The sequence below is a fragment of the Argentina silus genome (genome assembly GCF_951799395.1).
Source record: "Argentina silus genome assembly, chromosome: 16".
Taxonomy (NCBI): domain Eukaryota; kingdom Metazoa; phylum Chordata; class Actinopteri; order Argentiniformes; family Argentinidae; genus Argentina; species Argentina silus.
Window position 1 is genome coordinate 16,472,041 of NC_139670.1, and position 16,228 is coordinate 16,488,268.

General features: G+C 40.2%; 1 protein-coding gene across 2 annotated transcripts; it reads right to left on the reverse strand.

Annotated features, from left to right (window-relative positions):
* Positions 1-543: 543 nt before the first annotated feature.
* On the reverse strand, positions 544-10,987 carry ipmkb (inositol polyphosphate multikinase b). Of its 2 annotated transcripts, none has more exons than XM_083687301.1 (6): positions 10,157-10,987; positions 8,474-8,559; positions 7,408-7,504; positions 6,959-7,131; positions 4,109-4,190; positions 544-3,915 (listed from the first exon to the last, which is right to left on the reverse strand). In XM_083687301.1, the coding sequence occupies exons 1-6, from the start codon at positions 10,356-10,358 to the stop codon at positions 3,164-3,166; spliced, it is 1,392 nt and encodes a 463-aa protein (XP_083543427.1). In that variant the 5' UTR covers positions 10,359-10,987; the 3' UTR covers positions 544-3,163. The 2 variants fall into 2 exon arrangements, with proteins under 2 accessions (XP_083543427.1, XP_083543428.1); XM_083687302.1 differs by having other exon boundaries at positions 10,161-10,254.
* Between the last annotated feature and the right edge of the window lie 5,241 nt (positions 10,988-16,228).

Sequence of the window (16,228 nt, forward strand, 5' to 3'; positions counted from 1 at the left end):
TGGGCTTGTCTGCGGCTGTGGTGACATAGAGCAGGGTTTGTGTCACTCCACTCCTCTGATCTCCGTGTCAGGGCAAAGACCCAGATGTTCTCTCAAGAGATGGAGGGCATTCCTCTCTCTTTCTCCTTGTCTTTCTCCATTCTCCTACCCCCCAGTATAGAGACCCTGTCAGGAGGAGACATTTCACGTATGTTCCCCTCAACATGCCATAAAGTAGCTAACTCCACAACCTTTCAGATTAGAAAACCAGCTCCTCAGGCAGTACAGTATGACATAGTGCTGATTCTCTGGTGCAGGCTACTGTATAGTGCAATCATTCATTTGATTTCATGGCATTTGTCATGGTAGTGAAATCATATGCTATTGAAACTGTTGAGACAAAATGGTGGTTGGAGACAATAAGGACAGACCTTAATCAATAGAAAATGGCAGGAAACTACAGAAAGAGGCAAAAGTTGAGGCCCAAGTCAAAATGACTAGCTTCGATCTGGACTCACACTGAGGAGAAAACACATTGATTCATAACAAATGACAGAAAACAGATTTGTCATTGGGAATACATTTTATTAGTAGTAATAATCTGCCAAATATACAGCCATTATTGAATCCATCTACATATTATACATTTCATATATGTCATTTACAAAAGTAGTTAATTAGTCAATTTCAAATCAGATCCGATATGAGAGAGAAACAGCAGATAACACATCATTTTCCCCTGCATTTCATGTACTGTATACGTCAGAGCTGAAGAAGAGGTCAGCCTCACCCTGGGACAGCAGAGTCAATGGGGAGGAGAGAACATGGGGTTTCCATCGAGAAGATTCTGACAGCACTGACACTATACTGCATATTCCAGACCACAGGAAAAAGCATGAGGACACTCAAGGCTCAATGTTGAGACCTAAAACAATTACAAAGAGCTGGAAAATAAGACAATGATTGCACCAATCAATCCATTTTGATTACATTACAGTTTTTTGCTAAATTAAAATGGTTTGTTGCAGAATCTTTGAGAGCTCTTGAGTTTTATTTTTATGTACAATGATGATAACTCGTTTCTGCTCGGCTCAATTCCTCAGACAAAATCCAGTCTTGCCAAATATACCACGAGTGCCTTAATATACCGACTTATACAATTGAGTCAGGTAGAATATAAAACAAACTTGTGGGTAAATGAGACAACGTCATTGGTTAGTTCACAGCAAAGGGATAGATGTTACACATTGGCTATTCATTAGTTATTATCAGTGCATTATTTATCAAAAACTGAGAAAATAAATTGCAGACTCCAGCAAATGAACAAAAAACATGTATTAACTTCGTGGCCATATAATAACTTTCCTGGCCATATAATCAACTATAATAACTTTCCTGGCCAATATATGAACTATATGAAGACACTTTCTACCTCTTTAAAATTATGAATCAAGTGTAAACAAGCTTTTTCAATTAATTGTAGAACAACTTGCAATTGACTTCACCGAGATGTATTTTACAGTCCGTGTACACCATGTTATTCAACTAAAGGTTGAATAAGGCATTACAATGTGGACAGGAGCTGCAGAGGATGTGAATTACCATCTCAGGTGTACCTTTGTTGGTGATGATTTATAGTACATTTACGCCATCTACATACATCATTCACAGCACATCCATAAGCACAAAATAAAATAATACCAGCTACACAGTGTTCTATATATCATATAAAACTTTAGCAACACTCTGGGTAGTTGTTACGTGAAATCAGTGCTTATAGATGTTATATTTAGATGGAGTTATTGAAAGATAAATCATTACCACCCTTTAACAGTTTTGTTCAAACAAACAATGCCCTGTTGTAAAATGTTTTTGCTAATGAGCTGTGAAACAACAATATGATTTCATTTTGAGTTAATTTACAAAGCTGCCAGAATGATAGACATTAGAAATGGACAAATGGAGTACGAAGAAATAAGGCAGTGATAACAGAGCTAAATATCTTCTTAAAACTGTAAACATCTCCCAAAACCCTACTTCCCCTCAATCATTTCAAATATGCAAGTTGATAATCAAGTTTATTACTGGCGAAAATAATTTTCCTCTCTTTTGGTATTTGTTAAAAGTATATACAAATGTTAACTTAACTTTAACTTGCAACGGATTAAGATTTTATTGGATTAGATTTCATAAAATCATACTTAAAAGCTACATACGAGAGGGAGAAATATCTGCATATATTTGTTAAAAAAAAAAAAAGAAAAGAAAAACATTCTATAGCAATCAAAGTAAGAAGCAAAAAGAAAAAAAATCTTAAAATAAAAACAAACAAAACGTTGATAGGGTGTTCATACAGTGGAAGCATTGTCAGGGTACTGCCCAAAAGACAGGATCAGATTCCTACACAGGCCTTCCATAATCTCCAGTAGCTTAACAACCGTTACTTTGGCATTCTGTTCATATGACCAAAATACACTCAATCAACAAACTCAAATGTTTAAATATCAAAATCAAGTCTCTCTCTCTCATTGTCATCACAGCAGCGTATTGCATTTTCCGTACAACTCTACAGACCATGACACACATTGTGTACAAGTGGGCAGGCAAAAGGGGACAATCTAAAATCATGGTAAAAGTCAACCACATACAAGTATCACTGCAAAGGATACAGGTTTTGAAAGAACAGGCATTTTGGCAGCAAAATACATAGCTACTGTACATAACAGCAATACTGAAAGTACTTAACCTATACACTGTATGATTATAGTAACTTTAAGTGGATAAATAAAAATGATTCTATCGATGTTCTGGGGACCTAACGAACAGAGGATCGTAAAATGAAACACTTACATTTAGTGAATTATAGAAAAGATCTAAATGGTCAGCAAGCAAACAATATGCGGGTACGCTTTAGGGATAATTCTGTGAATATTGATTACAGTAATTTTACCTGAGTTAGATACCTGTTAACAGTGGTAAAAACAAAACAGAAAACAAAACAAACAAACAAGCACATATATCAGACAGAGAGCTATGGAGAATGATTTCATCGATAGTGCATATAGTGCAGAACATTGGGGGTAGAGGGACTGGAGAGGGGGGGTGGCTAAGACTCCTCCATCCGCACAGTAACATACAAACGGATACACTTGACTAACGATGACGAATCCGCCGGAGACAGAAGTTAGGATTTGTTTAGGATCTGCTGGAGCACTTGCAGCAAGTGTTTAAGCCCGTAGACGTAGCCTTGGTCCTGGCTCTCGCTGGAGAAGACGTGGGCAAAGTCAATCATCCTCACCTCCACTTCGCTGGCCCTCTGCTCCGCGTCTCCTTTTCCCCGGCCTCCCCCCTCCTCCTCCTCCTCCTCTTCCACTTCCACTTCCACTTCCACTTCCACTTCGCCCCCTTCCTCCTCCTCCTCCTCCTCCTCCTCCTCCTCTTCTTCTTCTTCTTCTTCCAGTTTGGCTTTGATACCATTTCCATTGGGATGCTCACCAGCGGTGCCCCGCTGCACCGGATGTTTCCACGTGCTGTTGTCCTCCCGGGACTTGGGCGCCGTCATTTCGGTGACGTCGGCGGGGCCATTGCCGTGGTGAGCCCGGGTGCAGCCCTTCTTGTGCATGGCGTACATGGTGGACAGGCTGTAGTCGAGCGCGACGCCCACGTGGATGTTGTTGTTGTACTCTACCACTTCCTGGTCCAGTTCACAGGCGTCGGCGGCGGACGTGGAAGTCTTCTTCTCCAGGGGGCTTCTTGGGATCAGGCCCATGGGGCCAGGGGGAGGCAGGCCCTCGTACACAAACAACAAGGAGCTGGCATAGAAGGTCAACTGGCTCTGGCCCTCAAACCACTGCAGGATCTTCTGCACTTTCAGGATACTGGCAGTGATGGCGTCTGTTCTCAGAGTCGACCCGTTGTGGAAGAATTTGGATACACCTGCAACAGAGACCAAACAACTGTGAATTGCTTGATAATGCTCTCTGAAGGCGTATGATGGGGGTGATATGATATCATCTATTCAGACAATGTTCGACAAAACGCCTCAATTGAGAACTACTTAAAAAACGCACTCCAGGCAAGTTTCTATTTGAGTATATTTTCGTGACAGGATCATTGTGTGGGAGCTGACCGTCTTTGATGGTGTCCTTCAGCAGGCCTCTTCCATAGTGCTGATCGTAGGAGTCATAGCTGTCGGTGCTGACCTTGTACACCTAAATGGTGACAGAGATAGTGGGAAGCATTCCATCAGCATTAATTGACAGAGGGAGAAACAGTCACACTTGGCACAGATTGCCCGCTTTCATGGTGAGAGCAGCACTCTGGAGGCTACGCTCCAAAACATCAAAGGGGAGATGACAAATCTCTACTCTATTAAACTCCCTGTGACCTTTGCGTGCTAGAATCATGGGTGGAATACTCCCCCTAGTGGGGAAATATCATTTAAAAACATTCTACATTTGTGTCAAGAGTCAAAGCTTTGAGAGCAGAGACATGAGTAAGCCTACATCTTAATGGTGAGACCAGTCGGCCTATTTACCAGACAGATACCTCCCCATATCGTTGCCATCATCAGGAACATCATTATCAGTAATGAGGCTCATCTCTCCAACGGTCATGTACACACAGCTGATAAGCAGTTTTCCATTCTCGGTGCCAGACAGATAGCCCGGACCCCCGGGGGTAAACATCACAGACCCAACCAAGACCCCAAGAACCCTCCTAGATCTGGACCATGCGAGGTCAGCCATTGGTCCTTATACTGCACAAGGTCTGACAATCCCTAGCTTTAGGCTAACAAATGTTGGAAAATTAAGCTGATGCTCTTGGACATGGGGAGGTGTGTCCCTTTCAGGCCAATTTCTACCTTTAAAACAGTGTGAAATAAAGACACACACAATTTCACACCATCACATTATGATCGTCAACAGTTCTGTCATCTTCGTGCTTCATGGGCACATCATTGAGGACCACAGAACGAAACCAGACATAAACCGTGCATTGTTTTGACTATGAGTAGGTGGTGAGCTCATGTCTGACCAGTTGAGGTTGTTATCATGTGTCCTAAGGGAGCAGTGAGGGTAGGAACACCCAGGAGGAGTAATGAGAGATGTCCTATGGAACAGATCAGGGAGATATAGACCTAAGTGGCTCTCCATCCTGTCCTACGATAACTGGAGGTGTCCTATTACTGCCTTCCCTAGAGATCAAACAAGCCAAGAAAGGGATAGTTCACTTTTTTTACACCTTATATTCAGATGGTGTCTTACCCTGAAAGTTCAGTGTTGTTTAAATAGCCACTACTAACTTGAGCAAACGGCTGACAAAAAAAAACAATGGGAGTGACAATTAGACAAAGTTGAATGTTTGTAGCCAAATCACCTCCAAGGAACTACCAACCAAGTCAGAAAGTTCTCTTGAGTTGATTTTCCCATGCAATTTTGAACTTTGTCTAATTGCCCCAATCACTCCCATTGTTTTTGTGTTAGTCGTGGCTAAAGTTACCTGAAGTTAGTAGTGGCTATTTAACAACTGTGAACCTGTACAGTACAATTGGATAACTACACAATAGTTACACATCCGAGATCAACGAGCAGGACAGGGTGCTTAACCGGCGATATTTTGCTTGTATGCAAATACTCTTGTGCCAATGTTCGTGTGTGCTTTTGAGGTATGTAAATATTCTGAATGTGTCATATGTATTCAGGGACTGTCAAGAGCTTGACTGTACAAAATGTCATTAGCTAAACAAAGAGCTTAGTATGGTAGAAGGCCTATTAATAGTCCAGTTGTATTGAAATCACACCAAGGCTTGTTTACACAGAAAGACTTGTGTATATGAATTTACATGCAAATGATAATGAGTATTGTGTGGCCTAGTCAACCAGAGGCAGAGAAATTAGGAATTTGGAAGTTGCTTTGAACTCCTGAGATACTACACCAGACCTGCGTCAAATACATACAGTACCAGTCAAAAGTTTGGGCACACCTTCTCATTCAACGGTTTTTCTCTATTTTTATTCTTTTCTACATTGTAGATTAACATTGAAGACATCAACACTATGAAGGAACACATATGGAATTATGTAGTAAACAAAAAAGTGTTAAACAAACCAGAATATGTTTTATATTTTAGATTGTTCAAAGTAGCCACCTTTTGCTTTGATGACAGCTTTGCACACTCTTGGCAAGTTTGTGTCCAAACTTTTGACTGCATATCAATCAAAAATACTTTAAATGAGCATTTGCTTGGTTTCGCTTGCAGTGCATTTTTGGGACTAGTCCATTGGCTTCATTGTACCAGGAAATCCTTTTAGAGGGATTCATTAATTTGATTGGTCCCATGCAGAGATGTGAAATCTACTATCACATGGAAGACAGGGGTACCTTTTAATATATGGAAAAATTATTCAAAAACTGGAAAGGAATTTGATAGAGGGTTTTTACAAGACAGACGATATATCAAATACTTAAAAAAAAGAAAAAAAGAAAAAAGAAAGAAAAGAAAAGTCAGCTTGATCCTGATGCAGTTCACACCACCCACCCATACAGGTTTATCAAGAACGAGAACCAACCCAGCAACACGTCACACTAAATCTAACACTAATTACTCTCATCTCATCGCATGTTCTTCTAGAGTGAGTCGGTAATTGGTCTGTAAACACTTTCAATTTCTAAACAGGAATAAGAGAAACTTAGTGTCAAGTGTTACTACCAGTCCCTCATAGAGAAATAACCTTCCACGTCTTTACTTTCCCAATGATTGCTAATGGTTAGCGACGGCTAATGGAGTGACTGCTTCAGATGTAAGGTCCAACCACCCAGGTCTCCCATATCCTCTCTCATTAACATGAATGACAAGCGCAGTTGGAGACGCCTTCAGAACCCAGTGGGGGAGAGACATATCACAAGGATGAGGGGCACATTAATTGAGGATGAGGAAGTAGAGAGAGATGGTTAGAACAGCTTGAGAAACACTCACCCTCATTCCGAGGACCAGGAAGCCAATTTCCTCCATGAGAGGGTACTTCTTGATCTGCTGCTCTCTCTTCTCGTGGGAGGCGAACGGGTCGTAGCTCCTCTGGCCGATCTTCACGTCCATGATGCAGGGTTTCTGGAACCTTCTCGTCACATCCTCCAACTTCAGGTAGAGATCTGTCATTCGAGGCCGCCGCAAATATGGTGTGGGAGAAAATGGAGATAAATTAACATATTTGGTTGTGAGATAATAGAGGAGGCTTTGTTTGACCACAGCGCAATATTCATGGTAGCCAGAACACTGACGTGATTGTTCACGTTTAGGAGCTGGAGAGAGCTGCTGAGTGATATTCAGAACGACAGAACGTCTTTTTCAATGGAACCCCGATCTCTGGTGCATGATGTTATAATATCCTGGAGATGTTTAGTGGTTTCGTATGGACATGTTTTTACCATTGGGGGTATCGGGCGAGGACCAGGTGCCAAAGTATTTGGGGAGATGATTCTGGAGGTCCAGCAGACATGGGTCACAGCAGTCCTCCGCATAGACCTGAAACATGCAAAGGACACAACCTTTTTGAAGTACAGTATAGCCTATAAACCACTTCTAACAACAGAAGAAGGCTCTCTCATCTTCCTACACCTTTAGTCAGGAGAACTAATAACTCTCTCTCTCTCTTGGAATCTGAGTACCATCAGTGACTGGCATGTTAGAAACATATCAAAAAACCCATAGTAAAACAGTATTTTAGAGAGTTAATGGTTTATCATTTGTGTGTTACAGTACTAAACCAAGTAGGCCTAGTGTATTCCATCCTGGACATTTAGATCAATGTAACAACAGGAGACTGAACATAGAGCCTGTGAAAGGCTCTGATAATGCTCTGGCTAAATGTTGTTTCAGTGGACATGCTGAGGCCAACACCTTTCTTAAGCCCTTAAACAAACAGATAGCCCACGGGTTTCTGTGCGGGCAATGTGCTGACCTTGCCTGCTGAGCTAGAGAAGTGGTCTGGCGGACTACATTGATACAGGCGGCTTCATCGCCATAACACAAGTCTCCCACACCCACTTGTAGGAGACAGGATGCTGGTCTTCCTCAAGAGCCACTTCATGCCCTTTTAATGGAGTTTAGAACTAATCACTCTCACTTTTTTTTCACTATATTGCAAAAGTCTATAGCTTCAACTATAACATAGGCTATTCTTTTGAGGCTTTTTCTAAGCCTAAATGTTGTTAATGTTTGTCTGTATATATTACTGTACATAACACCTAAGCGAAGACATACAGTGACAGACGTAGCTAACAGGCCACACATCAACTTAACGCAATGTTTAGTCTGTGATAAGAACCATTCTCTTGTGGAAATAACTTGCCCATTCAAATGAAGTTTCCCAAGTGGATTAAAGACAGTTCCTGGTTCCACTGGTGTTACAACAATAACACCACCACCACTCAAACTAAATGACTGTGTAAATACAATCTCTTCACTCTCTCGTCTATACGTTAGTACATTTACCATGCTGTAGAACTGCATCTCTCTTGGACCTCGAGGAGGTGGCTGCAGCTGTTTGAGTACTGTGCCATCCGGATGTTGCAATATACCTGGGATTAAACAAAAAAAGGGTGTGAGCTTATTCTGACACATAAGAAGGACCTAGGACTCTCTCTCTCCGCACTACAGCTCAAAGGACCTGTTTGAATATTTCAAAAATGCAACCTGTCATGCTCCCTAGGGTAATGACTATGATGACATGGCTGGACAGGTATTTAGCTTTCACAATCGGAGAGGAAAGCAGGATCCATTTTTAAAGTATTTGAATAAGGCTGTTTCTTTCTGAAAATGAAAGCATGTGACCAACGGTGCTGAAAGTTGATAAGGGTAGTTAGGCGTACACCCAGAGCAGACGGTCCAAAGGTTAACTGCTGTTAACGTGTAGTCAATAATCAAACAATGTACAGTAACTAATCAGAGATACTACCGATCCAGTAGCAAATAAAATCCAACTATTCTCTTCTCACGTCAAAAGAAACACTGGAGACTTTGCTCTTAAACGAGTTGAATATTTAGGCTTAGACTCTCATCTCGCAAAGAAATGTCAACTTAACATTACAGTGCCCTACCGCCAGGAAGACTGAACTGTACAACTGTAATATGTAGTCAAAACTATGACAGTGAAATTGTAAACACAGAGAGTAGAGCCCTGGAATGTTACTGTATGTTACATCATGTAATGCTGATGAGATATGGGTAGGGGCATAGGATTAGGCCTTCAGCTATGCTCTCTCTGACAAATGATTTAGTGGAGCTTGCCCTTCCATTCCTCCCCTTAACTGCTGCTACTCCACTGCACCCTTTTGCACTACTTTTGCACTAGTACTCTCATTGCTTCATTATTACTTTTTTTATACTGTATTGTTGATTTATTGATTGTTGTTGAAGGAGGAGTTAGATTCAAAAAGCATTTCACTGTGTCACTTACGGCTGTATGCGATGTACGTGACCAATACAATTTGATTTGATTTTGATTTGATTTGGTAGGAAATGGACATGTCATTCACTACATCAGCCAGTAATCAACTGGGATTGTTAGACGTGTGTCAAGAGTCTTAAGAAAGCGACCTAAATACGACGCTGACACCCAGCCGGGCAGAGGGGAAGAGTCCAATGAAACGCTCGGGCCAGATAGACAACAAGGATTAACTCCTATCAAATTGGCGCTTGGTATTCAAGGGCAGAAACACTGTAGGCCCCCCTATAATCATCTCAGAGTTTCAGATTAAGCTTTTCAGTCCAGCATCACACGTGGGCTATGTTTGTCAAAGGTATGTCGTCATAGCAGGCACTTGGTAAGTTTGTTCAAATGGAGTGGCAGGCTAAGTGGAGTGGGGAACACAGTGTCAGAACTGGTGGTACAAGCTAAACAGGATTTCACTTGTCTGACCACTATAGTAGTCGGGCTGAAGCCTGACATGAAACAAAGGCTACGTGAAAGGAGGTTAACAGTCTGATCTCTATTGTGTTGACTGATCCTGGAGAGATAATAATGGACTTGAGTCAGCTTTTCTGACCTGTATTGTCATGGAACAGAAAGAAGTATTTCAGCACGGATTTGGAAACAAGAATCAAATGGTATGCAATTGGGAGAAACGGGCATAAGATGGAAGCACATGTGCACATGTGATAGGTTCAGATACTCACCTACTTTATCAACGCCATACTTATGGCCAGCCACCTGATGAGACAGTGGCACACATCCGTTCAGGTGAGCCTGCAGTCCACCCTGAACGCTCTTCTCCTTCACCGACCCGGAGAGGCAAGTCCCCAGGTTCACCATGGGACTATTCAATTCCAGTCTTCCCAAAGCTAAAGAGGAGTCCATTATCTGATGTTGAGTTGACATTCGCAATTCAATGGCTTTCAAAAAAATAAAATAAAAAATGAGTCACCTATAATTCACATATTGATCTTATGTAATCAGAGAGACCCCCGCACAATTGCGAACACCGAGGAATGTCTTCATCGAATCCGTCCAACGGGCTATCGTTCAGCACCAAGTCTGCCCTTTTATTTACAATGTAGCCAGGCTCCAAAACCACTGCTACAATGATTCTCATATCTTGAGCTGCAACATAAATACAGTCTGGCCACATCCCACTTCCTCACAAGGGAGACGTAAACACTCCTCTCGCAAAACTGTTCTGGTGACACAAGACCGATATCCGGTTGCGATCTCGAAAATCGGAGTGACTTCTCTTCGATATTACCTCGAAGGCAATTTCCTTGTCTATTCCGTAACCGCATACATAATAAACAATCAAGCCTTGTTGTTCGCTTCTTACATTACACGTCCCACCACGAAAGACAGGCAGCTCACCGTGACATCACATCTGACGTACAAGCTCCTCAATCCGAAATGTTTCTCATTGAAAAAATAATCATTGAGGACAGCAAGGTAAAGTCTCGCTGCCGGTGTCGTTTGAAGAGTTTCATAAAACGACCCTCACGTTAGAACGAACATTATCAAGTGAGGGCGGATATCAACATGTCTAGCTAGCTACAATACCTACACTTGCGACAGTGCCACTACTGTCGTAACTCCATCTACATCTGGCAGCTAGCTTCAGTGTGGAGGCTTTTCCACCACTGTCGAAAATATAATATGGGTTACGTTAGAAGAAATACCTTTAATGATTGACATTTTGATAATTGCTCCATATATCAATCAATTTGTTCTCTGATAAGAAAGTGGTCCAAAACTATATGGTTTGGTTAAATGTTTCTCTCTAGCCCACGACCTGTGTGCGTGCTGACCTCTCCCTTCTTATATTTCATTTGACATTAACTCACATTAAACTGTTTTCATGATTTTGAATTGAAAAGGTAAAATAAGATTTATTTTTTAAAATGCTATAGTTTGCTTCTCTGTTCGGTGCAATATTTGTAATTGTAAGACATGCCGCAACAAATCAGTGCCACAGTTACCACTGTGATACCGATTATCTGTTGGAAAATCAAGTTTTCATAATTGTTCCATCATGTAAATAGCATGGTTGGTATATAAACAAAATTAGGTTTTGTTTACATAGTTATTTCCACCCCATCCCATCATATCTTTTGATCTTTATCATATACAGTGCATTCAGAAAGTATTCAGACCCCTTCACTTTTTCCACATTTTGTTATGTTACAGCCTTATTCTAAAATTGATTAAAATGTTATTTTTCCCTCATCAATCTACACACAATATCCCATAATGACAAAGCCAAAACTGGTTTTTAGAAATGTTTGTTAATTTATTAAAAATGAAAAACTGAAATATCACATTTACTATAAGCATTCAGACCCTTTACTCAGTACTTTGTTGAAGCACCTTTTGGCACCTTTGGCAGTGTCAAGGATGAGCAGTGCCTGGTTTCCTCCAGACGTGACGCTTCAATCTTGGTTTAATCAGACCAGAGAATCTTGTTTCTCATGGTCTGAGAGTCCTTAGGTGCCTTTCGGCAAACTCCAAGCGGGCTATCATGTACTTTTTACTGAGGAGTGGCTTCCGTCTGGCCACTCTACCATAAAGGCCTGATTGATGGAGTGCTGCAGAGATAGTTATCCTTCTGGAAGGTTCTCCCATCTCCACAGAGGAACTCTGAGTGACTATTGGGTTCTTGGTCACCTCCCTGACGATGGCCCTTCTCCCCCTATTGCTCAGTTTGGCCGGGCGGCCAGCTCTAGGAAGAGTCTTGGTGGTTCCAAACTTCTTCTATTTAAGAATGATGGAGGCTACTGTGTTCTTGGGGACCTTCAATACTGCAGCAGTTTTTTATTTTAAATTTTTAAAGCAACCATTTCTAAAAACCTGTTTTTGCTTTGTTGTTTTGCGGTATTGTGTGGGTTGATGAGTAAAAAAATTAATTGAATCCATTTTAGAATAAGGCTGTAACATAAAGAAAATTGGAAAAAGTGAAGGGGTCTGAATACTTTCCAAATGCACTGTAAGTCAGTGATTTGGTATTAAAGTAATTGTAATGTCTATCTTAGCCCACCCTTCTTGCATAATACAGTAAGCTTTTAACGTCAGCATAAAGTAAAATTTGCATCAATGATTTAAATTGTCAGAAACTATGCTGGAACTGGATGTCAATGTGAATTATTAAATGATTTGAAGGGGCAATCTGGGTTTGTTACATTTCATTTTTCACTTTCAAATTCATGATATATAGCCATTGATTATTTTTTGTTGGGCATTTATAGGACAATTAAAATACATACAGTACATCGCATAAAATACATCACATCACATTAAACCAACCCCCCACACCTCAGAAGAGGCTGGTGGAGGCAGAAATCATATGGAATGAAATGAGGAACGGTATCGAACGCATGTGTTCGATACCGTTCCTCATTTTACTGAGGAACTCATTTTACTCCATGCATTACATTACAAAGTCCTCTGATTGCTGCCTCCACCAGCCTCTCCTGAGGTGCAGCTAGGTGGAGGGGTTGGTTTAATGTTGATGATCTCTAGAACAACTAGAGTTCAGCAACAAACAAAAAAGGACAGAGAGAGAGAAAAACATAAAAGGGTAAAAAATGACATTGTATAAACTGGTTATTAATTAATAACAGATTTAAATCAATTAAAATGACATACATTAAAACAAAGAAAATGTAAAGAGAAGAACAACAAAGGTGTCTATTGAAGTCACACAACAGCCTGGGCTTTGAGTTTGTCTAAGTCCAAGAAGGGCTGCCATGTTGAGTAGAATTTGGTAATAGATCCTCTAATTGTGTATCACATTTTTCTAGCTTTAATGACTGTGTAATATCCCTTATCCAGTGGTTAAATAAAGGTGGGGAGGCATATTTCCATTCAAACATGATTAGCCTTATGGCAAGTAGAGGGGTATAGGCCAGGCAGTTTGGTTGGGTAGCGGTCAGGTATGGTTGAACTGGGACAACCCCTAAAATGGCGCTTAAAGGAGAGGGTTTCAGCAGGCGCTGGAAGATTCTGAACATAGCCTAAGAAATAGAATGCCAACATAGGCTTAGCTTGGGACGGCACCAAAATGTGTGAGAAAGAGAATGGTTGGGGCTTGTCTGCATCTATTGCAGGTTGGGTCCAGATCACAGGCTTTATTTTGGCCAACCTAGCATCAGACAAATGAAGACCGTGTACCACTCTGAATTGAATATATGAGTGTATTCACTTGAGGGTTAGAGCCTCAAGTCTCGTCTGAAATGATAATATCTCCCTCTCACTGACCCTTGAGGGAGTGAAGGAGCTCAAGGTTAAGAGTGCTATGCTTGTTATAAATGGTGGTTATTAACATGCAAGGTTCACTTTCAGAATAGTCTCCAAAGTGGTCTCTGGGGGGCAGGTTGGGAAATAGGGTTGGCCTGATATTCAATATGATGAAATATTGTAATATTTGGAGCATATCTAGTATTTGGGTCATATTGTGATATTGATAGCCTGTAAAAGTTATTGAAACACCAGACCAGAGGTGCATAACTACAAGTGCTATACCAGTCAATATGGTATGATTGTAGTGAGTAGAATTATCTGGGAAATTAGATATTGTTGAATGGGTAGCAATTATGGGCTGTCACTCAACCACCAAAGATACAGGCCTCGTTAGTCCTGAAGCAGCCTGAGCAGAGGAAAATATACAAATGAATTAATGCTGATATAATCAACTTAAGTGTACTTCGAAAGGTGAGTTTGTGATACATTGTTGTTACTCTGTCGTAACAAAAACATAACAAAATAATTTCAGTCCGACTTTAAATTCCTGTGTCGTAATCATTGATATCTTAACTCATTTAGTGCCTAGGGTGAATAGTCGCCCAAATTGTCAACATTCTAAAGTGCCAACGGTGACTTTATTCACCAAAATGCATAAATTATGATGCTTCATTTTGTAGCCAATCAAAATATTGCTGCTAGGTAAATACCACATAAAACACTTGGCACTCTTGGTGGTCATGGTTCAGGAATTCTTTGGCAGTTAGTGAGTTTATAGTAGAGCCTCAAACAAACAGTGAGCCGCTGCAGTATTGATCGGGATCAATATGCAGGTTAACGTTATATCCGAAGAATCCACCAAAATCTTTTAACAGATCCCACTAGCCATTGATTCTTGAAGAATATCATTTATAAATGCCTCATGAGCTTAGTACAACAACCCCATCAGAACCCCAAATATAAGCTTACTCCATTCTTTGTAAACAATATAATTGTCAACAAACACTCTATAGCTTTAAAACATGTCACATAGATCCATCTATGAATTTGAGAGTGGTTATATTTGTCCCTTCACATCCCTCAGCTGTTTACCAAAATAAGTGGCGGGGAGACAGCTTTGTAGTTGCCCCTTTAAAGAACATGTTCGGTAACCTAGCATGCTCCTGACTAATCAGTAATGAATGAATCGACATTAAATTCTGTGCATGACGTCGCCATCTCCTGGGCGTCAAGAAAAACGGCATCAAATTTTTCAAGAACGACAACTCCCAGAATCCCCTCGTTTAAAGCCAACCGTAAACAAGCTGTGTTCTTTGAACGACAATAACTAGCAGGTTCCGACAATGAGACTTCAAAATAAAAGCGCGAGGTAATAGATCACTAAAGTGATGGGAACACAATATTTAAAAAATATTTTCCCTGAATTAAGAAAATATTACGTAACAGAAAATATGTACAATTTCAAAAAAGTAATTTTGATCATTATAATGTACATATTTGTGCAATTATATGTATTGTTACACAAGAACAAATATAATGGACTCTACACAAATTATTTTCCAAGGTTAAACATGATTTTTACTACCACTATATTCAGCAGCACTTGTAGAATATGAATCAACTGAGTTTCAACCATGAGGGGTGTCATACAGAGTGATGTTGGCCCTTTACTGTAGCCTAACAATTCAAAGTGCCACCTCTAGATTGCATCGGGAACACATAATGGACTGTACACAAATCATTTTCCAAGGCTAAACATGAAACCACTCTATTCAGCAGCACTTCTAGAACATGAATCAAGTGAGTTTCAACCATGAGGGGTGTCATACAGAGTGTTATTGGCTTTTTACTGTTGTCAAGCCATTTCTTTTTGAGGTGCTGTCCAAGGTCCTGAAATAATTGTATTTATAATATAATGATTATATAATAATTATTTATATAATTATATACAGTACCAGTCAAAAGTTTGGACACACCTTCTCATTGAATGGTTTTTCTTGGTTTTTCTTATTTTCTACATTGTAGATTAATATTGAAGACATCAAAACTATGAAGGAACACATATGGAATTATGTAGTAAACAAAAAAGTGTTAAACAAACCGGAATATGTTTTATATTTTAGATTGTTCAAAGTAGCCACATTTTGCTTTGATGACAGCTTTGCACACTCTTTGCAAGTTAGTGTCCAAACTTTTGACTGGTACTGTATATCTTACATCAATAGCTACTGTTCTCTGTGCTGTTCAAAAGGTACATATGGCATAATATATGTCTTCAAAACATAAAAATACATAATACATTAAAAACGGATATCAGTAGACTGAAGAGACTGCAAGACAACTGATTAATTTGACTCATTAGAACCAACTACTGATATATAATTTAAATATGTACGGTTAGCCTTGGCAATGATGCCAATTATTCACACTATCACAGAGGCCTATTCTTATCCGGATTGGTCCAATTGAATGACCATAATGAGCTGCTAAATTTGGCTCATCAGTAATGAGAGTAATCATGGTGTGCAAAG

What these genes read in the sequence shown, in the direction of transcription:
- ipmkb (XM_083687301.1), bottom strand. Translation starts at nt 10,358, where the DNA reads ATGTCAACTCAACATCAGATAATGGACTCCTCTTTAGCTTTGGGAAGA. An exon ending in AGATGCAGTTCTACAGCATG is followed by an intron (nt 7,505 to 8,473) that starts GTAAATGTACTA and finishes TGCATGTTTCAG; the next exon opens with GTCTATGCGGAGGACTGCTG. An exon ending in TCCTGGTCCTCGGAATGAGG is followed by an intron (nt 4,191 to 6,958) that starts GTGAGTGTTTCT and finishes GTCACCATTTAG; the next exon opens with GTGTACAAGGTCAGCACCGA.